Source organism: Arvicola amphibius, chromosome 4 (genome assembly GCF_903992535.2).
Source record: "Arvicola amphibius chromosome 4, mArvAmp1.2, whole genome shotgun sequence".
In the NCBI taxonomy this organism is placed as follows: Eukaryota; Metazoa; Chordata; class Mammalia; order Rodentia; family Cricetidae; genus Arvicola; species Arvicola amphibius.
Genome location: NC_052050.1, coordinates 13138932 through 13154422, shown reverse-complemented (window position 1 = coordinate 13154422; position 15491 = coordinate 13138932). Strand labels below are relative to the sequence as shown.

The following is a 15491-nucleotide window of genomic DNA, read 5'->3' as shown; positions in this document are numbered from 1 at the left end:
TGTTATGAATAATAATGCAAAGAACTGTGTTTTCTGATGGTCTCCTCTTCTCGGGGTTATGTGATCCCCAAAGGGGCCGTGACCCACAGGTTGAGAACCACCAGATTATGGGTTTCTCTTGTAGAACCAATTGCTACAGAGGTGCGCATTGTATGGCTTCTTAGACCGGCTGTTCCAGAGATTGTGGGTCATAATTCCACTGTCATATACAACCCAGACATTGTCCATATGCGTATCCATGACTCCTGGAGCAAACAGTGTATTGGATACACGACTGTCCAGAGATCTCCCGAGCGTCATCCTCCATTTCTCCTACTCAACTGAGTCCTAACTTGTGATTTCATAGCAACCTAAGACAGCCTTTCAAAAAGAAACACGCCTAGACATATGATGTGATGTGGCATGAATAAGTGCTGATTTGACATGAGAGAAGATTGAGGGGTCAAGGACATACATCTCCACTGTCACAATTGGAGGGATCAGGAAGATCTCGTTATGAATAGCAGCTAAAAGGTGAATTGGGGAGAAATTAGTCAATCTTTGTGGCAGATGTTGAGTTCAGTTTGGGGTCCATTGAAGTGGAAGGTGACTCTTTGAAGGTATTCTTCAGGCTCCTCTATGTACCAAGTGGAACACCATTTTGCTGATTAAAATAAATTTTAATATTTATTCAGGTGTATTATGTGTGTGTGTGTGTGTGTGTGTGTGTGTGTGTGTCTATGAGCATTTGTGCACCTTGTGTGTGTAGGCATCCTTGAAGGTCATGAGAGGATATAAGATCCTTCAGAACTGGAGTCACACGTGGTTGTGAGCCACCTGCTGTGGGTGCTGGCAACAGAACCTGGGTCCTCTGCAAGCACAGACTGTGCTCTCAGTAGCTGAGCAGTCCCCCTGGTCTCAGGAACAGAGTAGAAGATTGTCATGACTTCCTATATCCAGGACACAGAGTGAAACAGGAGCTTCATCCTTTTGGTGATCTGTCTATAACATACCAAAACACAGGGCAAAAAGCATAAAGGAGAATGAGAGGCCCAGACAGTAATTATCAGGATTCTATCAGAGGCAATGCTGAACTATTTTGCTATTAAAAAAAGAAGTGTGCTCTACTGAAGAAAGCACCCACTGAGGATTTCACAATGGACTCAGGGCAGTGGAGTAAATGATTAAAAAAAACAAGAGTTCTCTCAGTTCTTCTCAAAGCACGGCACTTCAGCTTCTGTTTACAGGAATAAAAGTTTAACCCCAAAATGGTTTAATATTTAAGCTCTTCTGTATTTGCGTGTCTCTCTTCAACAGAGGACACTGCTTTGGTGGAGCTGGTGAGACCCATCCACAATGGTTTCCCCGGTGCTCATTTTGTTCTCGGCTTTCCTCTGCCATGTTGCCATTGCAGGACGGAGTGAGTACTTCTTGCCTTCGAGAGAATATTATCTCTAAATCATGGGTTTGGGATGAATTTCAAGTCAGAGTGGATGCTGGAGAGATGACAATGGTACTTATTGTCCGATATGGCTGTTCTTAAAGCTTGTTGGCAGGATATTCAGCCAATTTAAGCCCCACCACACAGACCTGTAATGTAAATACCGGTAGGGTCTCCTTCAAATGCTCACTGAGGTCAGATAAGACCTTGCATTTGGTATGGTACTGGGTAGTCCTACAATTTTTAGTGTGCTTTCCTTGCATGCTGGATGATCTTAAAAATGTGGATTGAGGTTTTTTTTTTAACCATCTGTCTTGTGTTCTGTTTCAGCCTGTCCCCAGCCAGATGAAGTACCATTTGCTGTGGTTGTTCCGTTAAAAACGTTCTATGACCCAGGGGAGCAGATTGTCTACTCCTGCAAGCCAGGCTATGTGTCCCGGGGAGGCATGAGACGATTTACATGTCCTCTCACAGGAATGTGGCCCATCAACACCCTGAAATGTACACGTAAGTCTGAAGCTTCCTTCCAGTTCTCTGAGTCCCAACTTCTCTCCCCTCGTTTGGGTTCTGGATATCTGGTGGGGAAAAAAAGCTACCTCTTCCTGCTCAGGATGCGCAGGGCTGGGTGGGGGTGCACAACACACAAAACCACTATTTAGAAAAGAGGACACCTAAGGAAGGGCTGAGAAAGAAAGAGAGAGAAAAGAGAGAGACAGAGAGAGGGGGGTTGATTAGTGAAGGGGGAAGAAAAACACACATTAAAATGACGACAGATGAACTGTTGCCAAAGAGACTCATGGGTAAACAGAGTTTGGGAAATCATCTTATCTTTGGACTTTGCCTCAGAATGGAAGCACATTTAATATTTACTGAGCTGAGTATAACTGAATCTAAATAATGTATATATTTATATATTTATAATAAAATATAAACATGTTACACTTTGATAGTATAAATTTCAGAACCCATTATTTTATGATAAATGGTTGTCTTCATTTATTCCTCAGAACATGGTTTATGATCATTCTAGCTTTTTTTTAATGTGATGCCATGTATTCCAGCCTATCCTCAAACTTACAAGGTAGCTGAAGATGAACTTGAACTTCTGATCCTCCTGCCTTTGCCTCCTGATGGCTGGGATTACAGATGTGAACCACCACACCTAGCACTTAGCCTAATTTTTTTGGTAAAGTATTAAGCAGTCAACCAGATTGAGTTTCTGGCAATCTTGTACAGTGGTAAAAATAGCTAGGTAGAGAAATCAGGGCTCTAATTATTTTGATTATATAGATATGACCTTTAACATAATTATATATGTTTCTGCAAGTGATTTGTGTTTGTTCTTTATTTTTATAAATCTAAGGGGTTTTTTGGAGGCACTAGGGATTAAATGTAGAGACGTGTATAGGCTAATGTGTGTCACCATCAAGCTATGCTCCCAGCCCTTAAGCATAATTTTAGTGAAAATTCACTTTAAATCAGCAATAACTCTGATCACTAATAATGTCATTTCAACATGTTTTCCACATGCTTTTTGCATTATTGTAGAGAATATATATACTTCTGTTATTCTGTTTTTAATCAGCATACTATAAAAATATTATATGTCTCTATAATCTTTATAATCTGTATTGTATTGGCTGGATAATAGTACAATTGGTGGTTTAGTTTGTTTAATTAAAACAATCCCACGACAATGGCCATGTAGACTGTTATAAAGACTATCGTGACACGTGTATTATTTGTCTCATTTTGATCACTTTCTTGGAAGGGTTAGTAGTAGCTAATGGACCAAGGATGAACATGAGTTTACATATTTACACTTCAATAGAAACTTACCAGTTTTTCTCTTTAAATCGCAGCCAGAGTGTGTCCTTTTGCTGGAATCTTAGAAAACGGAATTGTGCGCTATACGACTTTTGAATACCCCAACACCATCACTTTCACTTGTAACCCTGGGTAAGGACCCTAGTGAGGTGAATCAGCGGGCAGGCAGAGCACACTTCTGGATTCTTCATCTACACATCACAATTGCTCTGTATTTATGGTTCGCCTCTGGGTGGGGCTTGCCAGATACAAACCCATTTTAGTCTCGTTTTTTAACAAACACTGTGGCGATGTGGAGGGTGTTGCAAAAAATGGCATCAATGCGACACCATTGAGAACATGCTGATTGTCTCGGTTAGGGTTTCTATTGCTGTGAAGAGACACCATGACCACAACACCTCTTACAAAGGAAATACATTTAATTGGGTGGCTTACAGTTCAGAGGTTCAGTCCGCTATCATGATGGGACGTGGCAGTTTGCAGGCAACCACGGTGCTGGAGAGGTAGCTGAGAGTTCTTCATCTCACAGGCAACAGGAAGTGGACTGAGACACTGGGCAGTATCTTGAGCATAGAAGACCTCAAAGCCCTCCCCCATAGTGACATACTTCCTCCAACTAGGCCACACCCACTCCAACAAAGTCACACTCCCTAATAGTGCCACTCCCTCTGAGGGCCATTTTCTTTCAAAGTACCACATGGCTGTACACAATTTTTTTTTGGGGGGGGGAAGATCCTTGTTCGGGAATGGAGATGCGGAAACACCCTTGTTCATTGAGATAATGAACATTACAGCTTTACTTTTGTTGTCCTTTAGAGAGCTGTTTCTCAGCCTTATGTAGGGAACCAGTAACTTGGCCAACTAGTTGGAAATGAGGATTTAGGGGTATGGCCTCTACATTCACCCACTTCCAGTGATTTATTTATTTATTTATTGCCTGAAGTTTTGGCTGGACCACTCCATGAATCCTAAGAACAGAGACTCTTAGAAAATAGCATCCTAAGATGGGAAAGAGCCCACGGAACAACTATCGTAGCAGCTACTGGGGAAACTAAGGTGGAGGATCCCTTCAGCTTTCTTATTTGGGAACATAGTGAGACCCTGCCTCAAAACAAAGGAATAGGGTTAAGGGTGGGAGTCTCAATGGTAGCACCCATATTTTCTGCATCTAAGCCCTTGGATGCAATCCCCGAGCACAGTTGTGATGCCAGGGAGACACTTCACGGGTTAATTGCATTTCTCTTTTCCAGGTTTTATCTGAATGGAACCAACTATGCTAAGTGCACTGAGGAAGGAAAATGGAGCCCAGAGCTTCCTGTCTGTGCTCGTGAGTCTCTAAGGTCGCACTTGAGAATTAAGGGACAAGTTGGTTTGTCTAAAAATTTCCTGGTTTTAGTACCTCCAGCTCCACAATCCAGAAACCCCTTGTCCCCAGAGAACCTCAGTCCTGATTCAGAGAGAGGGATGCTTGGTCTCTCAGGGGATGTTCAGCCTGGTATCATTGTATCCAGAAGAGGCAACAACTTACAATCCAGTGTCAGGCTAGAAGTACTTTAGTTATGAATGCACCTGTATCTTCTATCTGGTGGACCAGTACCTGCTGTGTTTGTTAATTACAAAACTCCCTCACTGTTTTGGCAAAGGCGAGGTCTGGCATTGATCCATCAGGGCCTGCCATAGTTTGATTAGCAGGACTTGTTTTTTTTTTTTTTTATGTCATGCTGGGTCTTTTACAGGCTAGGCCAGTTCACTAGCCCTAGGGTACACCACCCATCCCAGTAAGGAGGACTTCTGCCAGCAGTGGTTTCAAGAATCTCTTCCTCATTAGTGCACGCTTCTTCATTTACTAGTGCAGTGAATCATTCCCATCTTTAACAACTGTGAACTGAGGACCCAGATACTGGATCTTGAGCCTAAAAGGCTAAAGGAGATAGCTCTGCCCCAAGGCAATGAGTCCTCCAATAGGGATAAAGAAGGTCCCTTCACAGTAAGCCACCAAGCACCTTCTATCTTAAGAGCAAGGACCTCATGATTTACTCAAGTCATGCTCAGTTAAGCAGTCAGGGGCAGCTTTGGACCTGTTTCTGTAGAGACAAGTATTCTTGAGTATCCTAGCTTGAGATGCCTAGACGTCTAATCTTTACTAAGAGGCACCAGGCATCATAGTGGTGGATGTGGTTCTTTAACCTTTCAGTGACACCCATCCTGGCACATGAAAGTGATTCTAAATAAATCCTAACCAAGTTAAAGCCAAACCACAATGCCTTAAAGATAAATCGAGTTCTTTATCAATAGTAAGGATCACCATGGTTCACGTAAATAGTCTTCCCTTTAAAGCATCTCTATACCAATTGTGTAACTTCATCTTTTTTCCTCCAGTTAAGAACAGAAAAGCTGCTTTTAATTCAGTCTAATCTGAATGAGTGACTCTTCTGCTTGAGTGTGCACACGGTCACCAGACCTCTTGCTAAGCTGTAGGTGTTGCTTCAGGCATCTCAGGTGTGATCTGAGCTTTTCTCAGGCTGTCTCCATGGAGCACTCTCCGAGAAGGAAGGACTGGGAGAGGGAGGACTGGCATTGGTCACCTTAGGTAGCATTCGTCAACAGGGTCTTTATGTTGGTGTACCTTTCCCTGAACTCGTTGAAAGCCTCTGTTTGTCAAGGCAGGATGATGAGCCACTGCCTTGCCCTGGATCCTTGCATCTGTATGTGTAAGCTTCATACGTTCAGTGCAAAAGCAGGAGGTGTTTAATAAAAACAAGCAATTTGTATGAGGGGCAGAACTCAGACGTCACAAATAACACGACACCAAGTACTTCAGGATAGTCTCTCAGCAATGTCTTCCGTACATTTCAGTTTCCAGAAACATCTTTCAAGGTAGCCTTTAGGTTAACGATGTATAGAACACTGGCTACGAAAGTCAAATTAAGTCTGGCAAAACAAACATTGATGCTGCAGTCACTACCGTCACCTCTTCGTCATCTTCCTCCTCCCCCTCTTTCTTCTTTGGCACAGTTTGTGACCAGTTGACACATTCGATTTGCCTTTTTCTTACTTGCCATCAACAGTGGGCTGTTCTGACCCTGTTATCAAAGTTTGTGTCTCCTCAACTTCATTCCCATGTTCTCTTTCATTCTGAAAAGAGTGTGCTTTAATTTTTTAGTTACATTTATGTATTTGGCCTATGGGTAAAGGTTCAAAGACCATCTATGAGAGTCCGTTCTCTCTTCCACTGGGTGGGTCCTATAGATTGAACTCCAATGATTCAAGTGTGGGAGCAAGTTATTTGTTTTTATACACAGAGATATCTTGCCAGCCCACAGAATTCATGTATGTAAGTATGTATTTATTTATTTATGTAGAGACAGTATCTCACTATGCAAACTGGGCTGTTCTCAAACTCACAGCTATCCCCCTACCTTCAAAGAGGGCATTTCAAAACTCCAACTACTTTCATAGAGACAACAGGGCTCTCTTGTTGCAGCTGTCACCTGCCCACCACCAGCGGTTCCGAAGTTTGCAACCCTGAAGATACACAAGCCATCAGCTGGGAACACCTCTCTCTATCGGGACACAGCAGTCTTTGAATGCTTGCCACACCATGCCATGTTTGGAAACGACACAGTTACGTGCACAGTCCACGGAAATTGGACCGAATTGCCAGAATGCAGGGGTAAGTGGCGAAGACAGAACTACTAGTGTAGCCGAGAAGAACATGTTAAAAGTGTTAAAAATGTTAACTACGGGGCTATCCCAAATCATCTCTCCTGATGAACTTTTAAAACTATTTTTATTTTTGTTTTTTTTCTTTTAAATTTTGTTTTAAGAAAGAGTCTCATGCATCTCTTGTGTTACTTTTCCTGGAGAGACATGAACAATATTTATTCATCCCAGATCAAGTACCCATGACTGGACCAAAGAAGTGATACCACCCACGTCTAGCCTAGGGAACTAGGGAGTTTACTGGGGTTACTTACAGGAGCAGAAGCAAGAGGTTGCATAAATCTCTCATGAGTAACTCAAATGTGACTACATCACTAAAAAGTTCATTTCAGCATGCACGGGTGATGACGTAAGAAGGCTGCATGGATGGTACTCTCTGCCTGACTGGAGGGCTGTGCCACCAGCAGGAGAGTTTTCTATTTCTCAGCAATTGCTCCTGTTTACACAACCTTGGAGAGAGGCTGTGTACACCCCCTTCGCTTCTTGGAGCAAAGGGGAAAAGTTTAAATCCAGTTTAAAAGGGAAAGTTTGAATCCAGCAGAAAGGTCTATACAGCCATAGCCCCAGGCTAATCTTCAAGTCGCAACGTAGCTGAGATTGGTCTCAAACTCCTGATCCTCCCGCCTCTACCCCGCAAATGCTGAAATTATAGGCGTGCGCCACCACCTTGTATGTCTATTGCGTAGCTACCATGTGTCAGGCAGTGGGTTTTGTACCAGGGATAACAGATGAACGAGTTCTGCTTCTGATCTGCAGTGAATTAAATCTCAGGCAATTCATAGTCCAAGACGGACTGAGTGGTATTTCCAGAGGTCAGGACCCTTGACACGGGCTTCGGATTATGAGTGGAAGATGAAGAAAAGACATGATATGCAAGGACACAACACTTGCGAAGCCAAAGGCATGGACGAACTTGTATCTAGTGACAGCTGGACATCAGTGAGGCCGGAGAAAAGATGCCAGGATTAAGGGACAGGAAGGTTGTAAAAACTGGATTATAGTCTGATTGATGGTTATGACTTTATAATCATTCTAAATTTAAGAATCATCGTAGTATCTTTTTAATCAGGTTTATTGATTAGAAAAAAGACGTTCTCCCTCTCCTTTCATACCTACTTTTTAGACTGTAGAAATTTATGACGAATGGTATTTCATGATGAAAACTCAAAACCCAAAGAGCTAGCAGGGTGCCGTTATTTACTCTCAAAACATGTTTCTTAGCCGGGCAGTGGTGGCGCACGCCTTTAATCCCAGCACTCGGGAGGCAGAGGCAGGCGGATCTCTGTGAGTTCGAGACCAGCCTGGTCTACAAGAGCTAGCTCCAGGACAGGCTCTAAAAGCTGCAGAGAAACCCTGTCTCGAAAAAAAAAAACACCATGTTTCTTCCTCCCTTCCTCTCCCCTCCCCTCCCTTCCCTTCCCTTCCCCTCCCCTGCCCTCCCCTTCCCTCCCCTGCCCTCCCCTCCCCTCCTCTTCCCTCCTCTCCTTTCCCCTCCCCTTTCTTTCCTCTTTAATATTCAGGGTTCTGTAAGTATAAGAGAGTGGAGACAGAACCAAGCACAGAGCATCTGGGAGCGGCATTTTAGCCACAGGAATATGCAGTGATTCCGTGGTGTGATGCTAGGAAGGGTGTAGCCATCCTGTAACTGTCAGACGACGCTGCCACTAACATGCCTTACCGAATCCACTTTTTAGAAGTAAAATGCCCCTTCCCATCGAGGCCAGACAATGGGTTCGTGAATTACCCTGCAAAGTCCGTGCTCCTTTATCAGGATAAAGCCACATTTGGTTGCCATGACACATACAGTCTGGATGGCCCAGTGGAAGTGGAATGCACCAAGACGGGAAGCTGGTCCACCCAGCCAAGCTGTAAAGGTATGGGAGTGTGAGTGAGGTCCTGCAAAGGACTGAATCCGTCCCGTGCATCGCTCTTCCTTGCCATTTTCTCGTCCTGTTTATTCTCTCCTTGTTGCTCAGACTGGCTTCATAGCCATTGACATGTAAAAGTCCTAAGGGCTCAATAGTACACGGAGAGTTCTCATGCTTAAGAAAGTTACTTAGAGTCTAGTTATAGGAAATACATGGATTTTCTGAAGCATTGATAATATGGTGGAATACTATGGTTTCTGCCTGTATTTACTTTTAAGTATACTCACAAGTACCCTTTAAAAATATTTATTTTACTATGTTTAGATTTGTGTGAATTTGCGTGGGGGTGAGATATGTGCACATGAATACAGGTGCTCACAGAGGCTGGGGTTAGATTCCCTGGAGCTGGAGTTAGAGGCAGCTATGAACCACCTGATGCATGTTCTCAACCATGAAGCCATCTCTGTAGCCCGAACATTTTACCCACCCACTTTTGGGTTTTTTTTTTTTTTTTTTTTTTTTGGTCAAGGTTCTCTTTGTCACAAAGATCAATCACACATCTAAACTAGTTCAAGGAAATCGTGGCTTTTTATATTAAAAATATGCAAATGAGGAACTGATAAAATATGCCTCGTCTCTGTGTCCCTCTCCTGTTTGAAATTGGCTTGATTCTACAACAGGTAAAGCATCCATCACCAGCTGGCATCTCTGCAGCGTCCTTTCCCTGAGATGTCAAATTTTTGGAGTTGGGCATCTGTCCTCAATCCTGTCAGTGCCATGATTCACATAAAGCAATGACTGTGTAAAGCCCGACCGTATAGCACTCCATCTCCACCTAAGCTGAACTGTTCAGACAGAAAAGGAGAGTCAGCACAAAAACAACATGATGAATGACTGGCGTTATAGGTTGGAATCTCTTAGAAGCAGAGGAGTCTGGGGCGGGTGTGTAAGTTCAATTGATTTATGAAGCTAGTATCTCAGAAAATATAGGTACAGAGAAGTTAGGGTGGGCATTGGTTCTCAAACTTTGCTCTGTATCAGAGTCCCCTAGGGACGTGTGTGTGTGTGTGTGTGTGTGTGTTGTGTACATGAATGTATGGGTGTATGCATGTGTGCCTGCTGTTGTGTACACCAAGTGTGTGAATGCCAGAGGTCAGTGTTAGGTGTCTTCCTCAATCAGTCTGTACTCTACTTTTTGAGACAGGATTGCTCCCTGAACCTGGAGGCTGGAGGGCCAGAGAGCTCCAGCAAAGCGCCTGTCTGTATCTTCAAGCCTCCCCTTGCACTCTGGTTTTTATGTAGGTACATGTGGGGGTTCTGAGCTCAGCTCTCATGCTTATATGACAAGCACTTGACTAAGTCATTTCTACAGCCTTGAGGGATAGTTTTTAGACAGATTTCTGGGCTCTATCCTCAGAGTTTCTGATTTCATGGATCTAGGATGGGATCTTTCAATTTGACCAAGTTTTTTTAAAGTATATATATATATATATGTGTGTGTGTGTGTGTGTGATTATATATATATATATATATATATATATATATATATATATATATATTCGTAAAATCCTGAACAAGACCTGAACAAGGATGGCAGCAATAGTCCCAGAAGTGGAAAATCTCCCAGGGACTCAGCCCTAGTCTAAGAACTACAGGCTACTACGGAGCGCTGAAAGTGGGAGAAAGAGCCTCTCTTCCCCAGGGAAGAGTCCCCGACCCCAGTCAGCTTTCCAATACCCAGTGGTCAGCTCTGAAATTATATACATACAAGTAATATATGAACTGAGCAGGTTGTATTTATATATTTAGGAATACAGACACACACACGCACGTAAAACAAAGAAACTGAAAGCAATTAAAATTTTCTCACTTTTTCTCTATTGCATGTGTGTGTGCACACACACACACGCGCCCCTATGTGCAGGCACAGGCAAGACACCATGACCCGCATGTGGAGGTCAGTCTAAAGCACTCTGGAGTTGATTCTTTTCTTCTGCTGTGCCATCAAGGGCACTGAACTCCACTCATCAAGCTTGGTGGCGCATGCCTTTATCCACTGAGCCTCTTGCCGGCCCTGAAACTAACTTTTGACCAGGAGTCATCTGTGAGCCGTCAGCAGCTTATAGCCATGGTGGTTGACTGATGGATGCATTGGCTCCATAAAGGGGATCTGAGTGCAGGCCAGCTCCGGCTTACATCTTTCATGGGAGCCAAGGAGCTGCTGCTCCTTTGACCTTATGCCGTTACTGAAGGGCAGAAATGTGGACAGGAAAAATCTATCACCAATCAACTTGACGTTGCACATCACACATTTCTTAGAACCCCTGTCTTGGCCTAGTTATCTCAGTTGTGCTCATCCACTGACTCAAAAGTTTTTATTCTTTTTAAAAAATGTATTATATATCTTTTGTGCACACATGTCTGTGTATAAATGTATGTGGGATCCCACACATGATGGTACCTGTGTGGAGGTCAAAGGACAACTTGCTAAAGTTAGTCTTCTCCTTCCACTACATGGGCCTTGTGAATAAAACTCGGGTCACCGGGCTTGGTGGCAGGTGCCGTCACCCTCTCAGCCATCTCACTGAACGGAAGTCATCTATGTTCTCTTCAATGGACTGTTGTCTTGACTACCGATATTGTCTCTTTCAGCATCTTGCAAAGTATCTGTTAAGAAAGCCACAGTGCTGTACCAAGGAGAGAGAGTGAAGATCCAGGAACAGTTTAAGGATGGAATGAAGCATGGTGACAAGGTCTCTTTCTTCTGCAAAAATAAGGAGAAGAAGTGCAGCTATACTGAAGAGACTCAGTGCATTGATGGCACCCTCGAAATCCCCAAGTGTTTCAAGGGTAAGATTCCCATGGGCTGTTTACTTGGAACTTCTCCTGGGCCCTCACTATCATTAGTGTTTATGCTATCAACTGACTCTTAGAAGCTAAATATATTTGACATTTTTTTAAAAAAAAATTGTGATGGGGAAAAGTAAGATAAAGCAGAGAGCTTCTTGGCTTACATACACATTTTGCTATCCAGTACTTTCCATTAAACCTTGAGGTTGTAGGTTTCCTTGCTGACTGTTGAGGTGAATTATACCATCTCCTGTAATTCCGAGTTTAGTGTGAAAATTAATATAGTGAACTATTGAATGATGCAAACATTTATTACTTCTTTATTCCACATTTTAGAGAAATGATGATAACGATGGTAATTTGTCTGTAGATCCAATATTATTTTTCTTGCCTTCAGAAATGCCTAATTTAGAAAGAATTCTTTAGGGCAAAGTTTGATTAGAGCAAAATGTTTTGAGAAAGATGCTAGTTCCTTGTGTTTTATTCAGAAGTGGATCCTGGTCAGTGTGGAGAGCTAAATGCTAACCTAGGTTTCTGATTTAGGGCTAACATGGTCGTTATTGCTAGGAATGAAAAGCAAAGGAAGGCTGAAGTTACTGTTGGCTCCAGGTTTATAAATGCTCCAAATACACCGATAACCCTGTACTGACAGCTGATAAGACAACCAAGAATAGATCTAACTGGCAGGGGTGGGAGCTAAGAATTTATAATCTAGAAAGAGAAGGAAAGTCTAAATGATTAATAAGATGTACCTCATAAGGTTGGCTCAATTGACAGAAGTATTTTATTTTGTGTGTGTATGTGAGTTGGTATGTGTGTGAGTGTGTGTTATGTGTATGTGAAGGTATGTGTGCCTGTGCTTACATGTGGAAGCTAGTGAAAGATGCCAGAGAGACACTACTCTATCCTTCTCTGCCTTATTTCTTTTAGACAGGTTCTCTCACATAATCTGGAGCTAGGCTGGTGGCTAGCAAGTTCCTGTGATCCTCCTGTCCCCAGCCATCTCAAAGCTGGTATTACAGGCATTTGTGTGTGGCCATGCCTAACTTTTCACATGGGTGCTGGGATCTGAACTCAGGTTCCCACAGTTACACAGCAAACATTCACAGACTGAGCCATCATCCCAACCCTAATTGAATATTATAAATATTCGTTAGAAACATTATGCATAGCATAGGATAAGTGCTCAGTCAGTGACATTATCACAATTACAAATAGGTAGAACCCTACTGAATAGGTTGTTATTGTCCCAAAGATGGACACACTAGGGCTGGCGAGACTGTCCAGTTGGTAAAGTGTCTGTTGTCCAAGTCCAAGGGCCGGAGTTTGGATACCCAGAACCCAGCTGGGCTGGGTAGTAAGCCTCTAACCCTAGGGCTTAACAGAAGAATGGGGAGATAGAGAGGAGATTTCTAGAGTTCACTGCCCAGCCAGCCAACCAGTGAGCTCCAGGGTCAGTGAGAGACCCCGGAGTGGAGAGTGATAGAGGTAGACACCCAACGTCGAGGTCTGGTCTCCACATTCATGTGACACACACACACACACACAAACACACACACACACACACACACACACACAAAACACAACACAAGAAGACAATAGACACATAGTGAGATGTTAAATATAATATTGACAAAGGGCAATGGACTTAGTACAAATCAGTAGGGAAATCACCAGGAGGAGTTAATTTAAAAATCAGAACTTCATTGCTATATTTTTTCAGTCTGATTCTCCTTATGGTCTTCAGACAGCAGCAGCACTCTTGATGCCGTAGGGAATAAATAAAGGGTGAATATGATTTTCCCCCTTTTAATCTTGTCTGCCAGAGTTATATAAAACCTTTCATTTTCTCTTCTTGGAAATGAATCACTTACCCTTGCCCATTTTTCTCTCCTGTCACTGAGACCTCACACGAAACGATTTTATTCCTAGGATTAAATTTATTCAACACACATGTAAGATGTATTTGATTTGGCTGAGCTCTTTAGAACATGTAAGAAATGACTGTCTCTTGTTCATTTTCCCCGTCCTCCCACAGAGCACAGCTCTCTGGCTTTCTGGAAAACAGATGCTTGGGACGTGAAGCCGTGCTGAAGCCATTTTCAGAAACAAAATTGAATGTCATATTTGTAGCTCTGCTTGTCTGAGGACTCCACCTGAAACAGCAAAATAAAGTTGCTGAATTGCCTCAGTCATTACCGTGTGGCTCCGTGTGGTACCGTGGCTTTGGTTATGTCAAGAGATCCAAATACTCAAAACATTCTTGGTTCCCGGGTGTGAAGGAACAAGCATAACAAATAGCAGACCGACCTCTTCCAATGGAATAGTTTTTACAGATTGGTATAGATAGAACGGTGGGCTGTGTCCTGCCACCCAGCTAGCTTTACCCAAAATAATCACACGGAATCTGTATTCTTTTAAACACTGCTTGGCCCATTAGTTTCAGCCTCTTATTGGCTAATTCTCACGTCTTCCTTTAACCCATATTTAGTAATCTGTGTAGCACCACGAGGTGGGTGGTCACTTACCAGGAGAGATCTTAACCTGCATCTGTCTTGGAGAGGAGAAGCATGGCGACTGCCTATGGCGACTGCCTGAAGCATCTGCCTTCTCTCTTCCAGAATTCTGTTCTGTCTACACCGCCTACCTAATTTTATGTCCCATTAAAGGGCCAAGGCAGTTTCTTTATTAACCAATGAAAGTAACACATAGACAGATGACCCTCCTCCATCAGATTGGTTTATAGACAGTCACATCTATCTACTCACTAAAATGAAAAAAGTCTATGTCCCACAATTCCCGAGAATAAGTTCAAAATCTATATTGATGTAGATTGTATTGTTCCTAGATAATTCTTATGCTGACTTGAGTTTAAGAATCATGGCCACAAAGAAATAAGCATGAACTTCCAGGTCCCCAGAACTGGACTGGACTCCTTGATACTGTGTTTACATGATGCCAAAGACCTTCACTTACCGGTCGTCAGTCCAGCATCTGGCTTTGATGTCACTGCTCTGAGTAGGTCCTACTCCTTTGTCCTCTTTCCTCTGTCGTATCTGTTGGCCAAACCCACCCGAGGCTCTCCTTCCTTTCCCTGTGCCTTCACCCAAGCAGCTGAGTGTGGCTGGGAGCAAGGCAAACAGCACAATCATGCTGTTAGATCCCAGTTTAAATCCATGGGTGCAACAGATGTCGGTCCCCCGGTTCTGTCCAGCATCTGACACTGGTCTGTTCACAGGGGCAATTTCTTTACTGGGGTTTTCTGTTGTGGTGTGAACAAGCAGAGGCCTCCTACTGCTGCCGCGGGGTACAGAGCCACTGTTCCAGGGGTTCCTGTCTTGATAGATTGAGATTCCTTTGAAACCATGAGTCCAACAAGCCTTTCCTCCCTGACGTTGATGTTTTCTGGGTATTTTGCTGAAATAAGAAGAAAAGTAGCTAATCCTGTGCTCAAGGGTATTTCAAGGGTATTTCAATCAGAACAAACAATACACACGTAGGTGCTTTGTTGCTGGTGTGTTTTCTGCAAGAAACGACAGAGAAACACAAATGTCAGTTAATCATCAGATAAATTAATTCCCTTGCTTTTACTATTTTCTCCTCTACACATATTTTCTCCCGAGTTCATTTAATCCATTATGCTATTAAGTATTTGATCATCTAAAGTGGAAGGTTTGAGGGAGAAAGATGCACTGGAAGACAACGTCTGAGTTCTAATTACCCTTAATTGGGGCAACTTGATTTGTACATTTTCCTGCTTTACATAATTAAACATAGACCTTCAGCAGAGCCCATTTACAATT

The 15491-nt window shown here is 43.0% G+C and overlaps 1 protein-coding gene across 1 annotated transcript; it reads left to right on the top strand.

Annotated features, from left to right (window-relative positions):
- Positions 1–1238: 1238 nt before the first annotated feature.
- Positions 1239–13883, top strand: Apoh (apolipoprotein H). The gene is made up of 8 exons (XM_038328194.1): positions 1239–1399; positions 1751–1927; positions 3283–3379; positions 4498–4574; positions 6732–6920; positions 8665–8844; positions 11491–11688; positions 13727–13883. Exons 1-8 carry the CDS (start codon positions 1336–1338, stop codon positions 13780–13782), a joined length of 1038 nt encoding a protein of 345 aa, XP_038184122.1. The 5' UTR covers positions 1239–1335; the 3' UTR covers positions 13783–13883.
- The last annotated feature ends 1608 nt before the right edge of the window (positions 13884–15491 follow it).

Coding starts and splice junctions, on each gene's coding strand:
- Apoh (XM_038328194.1), top strand. CDS start 1,336: ATGGTTTCCCCGGTGCTCATTTTGTTCTCGGCTTTCCTCTGCCATGTT. Junction 3,380..4,497: donor ACTTTCACTTGTAACCCTGG/GTAAGGACCCTA, acceptor TCTCTTTTCCAG/GTTTTATCTGAATGGAACCA. Junction 11,689..13,726: donor AATCCCCAAGTGTTTCAAGG/GTAAGATTCCCA, acceptor GTCCTCCCACAG/AGCACAGCTCTCTGGCTTTC.